At 47.4% G+C, this 4,271-nt stretch overlaps 1 protein-coding gene across 1 annotated transcript; it reads left to right on the plus strand.

The window, feature by feature from the left end:
- The first annotated feature begins 865 nt into the window (after positions 1-865).
- On the plus strand, positions 866-3,603 carry LOC123412107 (pentatricopeptide repeat-containing protein At5g48730, chloroplastic). Its single transcript, XM_045105052.1, has 3 exons — positions 866-1,300; positions 1,383-1,789; positions 2,134-3,603. Exons 1-3 carry the CDS (start codon positions 881-883, stop codon positions 2,825-2,827), a joined length of 1,521 nt encoding a protein of 506 aa, XP_044960987.1. The 5' UTR covers positions 866-880; the 3' UTR covers positions 2,828-3,603.
- The last annotated feature ends 668 nt before the right edge of the window (positions 3,604-4,271 follow it).

The following is a 4,271-nucleotide window of genomic DNA, read 5'->3' on the forward strand; positions in this document are numbered from 1 at the left end:
CATAGAAGCAGACGGCCAAGATGCGGAGGGAAGCAGACTGCAAAGCCTCCGTTAGCCCTAACGGAGGCGTTGCCTGTCGGCTGCCGTCTTAATCTCTTTGCCGACTGCTCAGTGTCTGACACGGACGGCAAAGAGCTTTGTCGTCCGCTTAGGGTAGGCTGACGGCAAAGAAGCTACAATGCCGTCGCAGGCTGACGCAGAATCTTTGCCGACAGGTGGCTGACGGTAAAGCTCTTTGCCGTCGGTATGGACCTCTTTGCCGTTTGTGATGGCGGGCGGCAAAGAAGCTGATTCCTGTAGTCAAAGAAAAACTTCACGAGGATTGTAATCCTACGAATCAAAGAACCATAGAAAAAGAGATTAGGGATTTTTGGCTTCGGAATGCACTATTAGATCCCCTTTTTACATACCTCCGTTATAGTACTTTTTGAATTTCTAGAAAAGAACATTGCATCCACTTTTACCTTTTTAAATGCTCCCTCCGAAGAAAAGAAGTATAATAGAAAAGACATGGAGGCAAGACCGAAACTCAAAGGAATTGACGAGTTTTTTCTTCTTAAAATGAAAGAAGAAAGAGAGTGGATGAGAGTTTTGGTTGCAATCCTATGAATCCAATCGAACCGTTGAAAAAAAAATAGGGATCCAAACCCTCTGAAATATCCCACAGTATGAAATTACTTTGAACCGACGAGTCTGCAATCCTCGGGGGACCGTCTTGACTACTGTACAGGAGATCCCATCCCAGGCGTTGCTCCGCCATCAGACGGTCCACATAGGCTCTTCTCCCCACTGTTCGTTGCTCGCAGTCTCATCCAGTCCCCCGCAAAAATCTCCGTCACTCTGCACCGCAGCTACCTCCCGGAGTTCCCCTCGCCGCGCAATGGCCGCCGCGCCGGTGGCGTCCCCCTTCCCCACGCTCCCCTCGCCCTCCTCCCCCCTCGGCACGTCCGCGCGCCGTATTCACGGCCGCGCGGGCCCGCCGCCAGCAGCAGCCGCCTCGCCGCGCGAGCAGCAGCAGCAGAGCGCCAGGGGCGCGGCGGGCGCGGGGGAGAGGCCGCGGCGGCGGGAGGATGACCAGGCCGAGGCCGCCGCGGAGGAGTTCGAGCGGCAGCGGAAGGAGGAGGTGAACCGCAAGATCGCCTCCCGGAAGGCGCTCTCCATCATCCTCCGGCGCGAGGCCACCAAGGCCGTCCTCGACAAGCGCGAGCCCGGCAAGGGCACCCGCCGCCTCCTCCCCCGCACCGTCCTCGAGGCCCTCCACGACCGCGTCGCCGCGCTCCGCTGGGAGTCCGCCCTCAAGGTGCCCCCGCTTCCCGCTTCACATCTCAGTCACCGTCACCGCGTAGGCTCCGTCTGACCTTGCCGTGGCCACTGACGCCCAGGTGTTCGAGCTAATGCGGGACCAGGTGTGGTACAGGCCGTACGTCGGGATATACATCAAGCTCATCACCATGCTCGGCAAGTGCAAGCAGCCGGGGAAGGCACACGAGCTCTTCCAGGCCATGATCGACGAGGGCTGCGCCCCCAACCTCGAGTCCTACACGGCCCTTGTCTCCGCGTACAGCAGGAGCGGCAGCTTCGACAGGGCTTTCTCCTTGCTTGATCAGATGAAGGCCACCCCTGGTTGCCGGCCCGATGTCCAGACATACTCCATTCTCATCAAGTCCTGCTTGCACGCCTATGACTTCGACAAGGTGAAGCATTTGCTGGAGGATATGGCGCGCGCGGGTATCCGTCCAAACACCGTGACTTATAATACTCTCATTGATGCTCACGGGAAAGCAGGAAGGTAATCGGCAATAAGAACATATGATTATGACATAATCTTATAATTTAGGGTCTTATTTCCTTATATATCTGTTAAATATGTCTTGGAAACTGCTTTGGCAATTATCTGATGCAGTACATAATCATGAAATTTATAGTTTATATGCTTAGCAGTTGTGTCCCTTCTTCAAATATCTGTTCAGGAAAAAAAAAAATCTTCAAATATGTCCAAGTCCACCCTTTGGGAAAACCAAGTTTATTGTTGCCATCCGAATGCATTTCCTAGTTTTCCAAATTCCTGTTTTTCCTGGTATGTTTCCCGTCATGAAGTATTAAGCTAATGAGGTTTCATCATTTGCATTTAAGGTTTGCTGAGATGGAGTCAACTCTTCTTGAGATGTTGTCTGAAGACTGCAAACCTGATGTGTGGACAATGAATTCGACTCTGAGAGCTTTTGGTAGCAGTGGTCAGATTGAGACAATGGAAAGCTGCTACGAGAAGTTCCAGGCATCTGGTATCTCCCCAAACATTAAGACCTACAACATTTTACTTGATTCCTATGGTAAAGCCAAAATGTATGAGAAGATGGGAGCAGTGATGGAGTACATGCAGAAGTATTACTATTCTTGGACAATAGTTACATACAACGTAGTTATTGATGCATTCGGAAGGGCTGGCGATCTTGAACAGATGGAATATATCTTTAGATTGATGAAATCAGACCGGATAAAGCCTAACTGTGTTACCCTCTGTTCATTGATTAGAGCATATGGAAGGGCTGATCAAGTAAAGAAAATAGAGACAGTGTTAAGAGTTATCGAGAACTCAGACATCACGTTGGATATTGTGTTTTTTAACTGTTTGGTGGACGCATATGGGAGGGTGGGGCGCTTGGCAGAGATGTGGGATGTTCTCAATATGATGAAGGAAGAGCAAATACGACCAGACAAGGTAACCTGCACTACGATGATCAAATGGTTTCTCGTCAAAGGGATTGATGATCATCGTGTTCAGTACCTGCGTGACCTAAAAGATGGACGATCTACAGATAATAAGTAGGTCTGAACATTAAAACAGATACTGAACTGATGCGTTCTGTTCTCTGCATTTTTATCCAAGGAGATGGAATAACCTGCGGAAAAGCCTCGCTCAGTTTGCCCTTTGCAGAGAGGCATCAATCACACTCTTTTCTTTGATGCCCTTAAGGAGAAACTTGAGTGTTACTGAATCAAACATTTGGTGGTGGCAGTTGAGAGGCACGTTTTTTTGTCTTAGGTGAAGTTCAAGTTCTGTTCAACAGCTGAAGTACAGAACTATCTGGTAGCACATCTCGGATAGCAAAGTTGCCTTTGGTTATGGCATCCCAGGAATGAGTTGATGATTGCAATGGCCCAGACTTGTTTCTGCGATTGAAGGAAAGTTGACATGAGAGGAATTTGTAGCCCTCTATCAGTAGCTATGAGTTACGTGACAATCAAATAGAACTAGTGGTGTGCTGGTGACATTGTTCAGATTGTGCTATGTCATTGTGCCTTGATGTATTGATCCTACAGCTGTACATGGCATCATATGTCCTACCGACTTACACAAAGATGGAGAGAAGCTTGATATGCAAACATAATTATATGCACAGTGTTCTACTTTTTGATTTGTAGGAAATTACCTAGTTGATTGTTTGGTACTTCACCTAACATTGTTGACATCACTGTCCTGGGAAAAAAAACTGGCACCTAACTAATGGACCGAGGAATTGTTGTAAAAGGAGATTCTATTCTATCTTGACCTGTATTCAACAAAGGCTCTAAAGTTTATGGAATGGAATATTGTTTGTGGAACTATCTTTGTGTTTGTTTAAATTGCCGTCCGACCATTTATCATGGTTTTACTTTTAAAGTATCAAGTACTTCCTCCGTCCGGAATTACTTGTCGGAGAAATGGATGTGTCTAGACGTATTTTAGTTCTAGAAATCGATGTATCTAGACGTATTTTAGTTCTAGAAATGGATCTGCGACAAGTATTTCTGGATGGAGGGAGTAGTAAAGAGATGACCAGGGCTTGTAGCAGCTCCGAGTTAACCGTAGATGTTCCCAGCTCTGAGAAATCAACTAAAAGAAGTTAGAAAGCTCTTCATGAATTCAGGTTTTCTGCATTTAGTATCTAAAATGTTGGTACTTTGACATAGCTTAAGACCTTGTGCCCTGTTTACTTCCTGCAGAATATTGTCACTTCCAGGCATGGTGATGCCTATTGCTTAAACCAATTGCAGCTGTCCAAAATTTGTATCTCGATATCCAGATCTTGCTGTGCTGTATAGGGACATTAATTATCCGTTGCTGTTGTGATCTGTCTGGGATCTGTGCATGTGAAGCGAGCAGCCACCCAATGCAAGGCCACTCGCAGTGAACAACCTGGTCAGGTTCTCTGTCTCTGTTACTGTGACATGTCTTCATTTTGATCCAAGCCAGTATCATCTGTGCAATGCTAACAGCCCTGAAAGCTATC

Source organism: Hordeum vulgare, chromosome 7H, assembly GCF_904849725.1.
Source record: "Hordeum vulgare subsp. vulgare chromosome 7H, MorexV3_pseudomolecules_assembly, whole genome shotgun sequence".
Taxonomy (NCBI): domain Eukaryota; kingdom Viridiplantae; phylum Streptophyta; class Magnoliopsida; order Poales; family Poaceae; genus Hordeum; species Hordeum vulgare.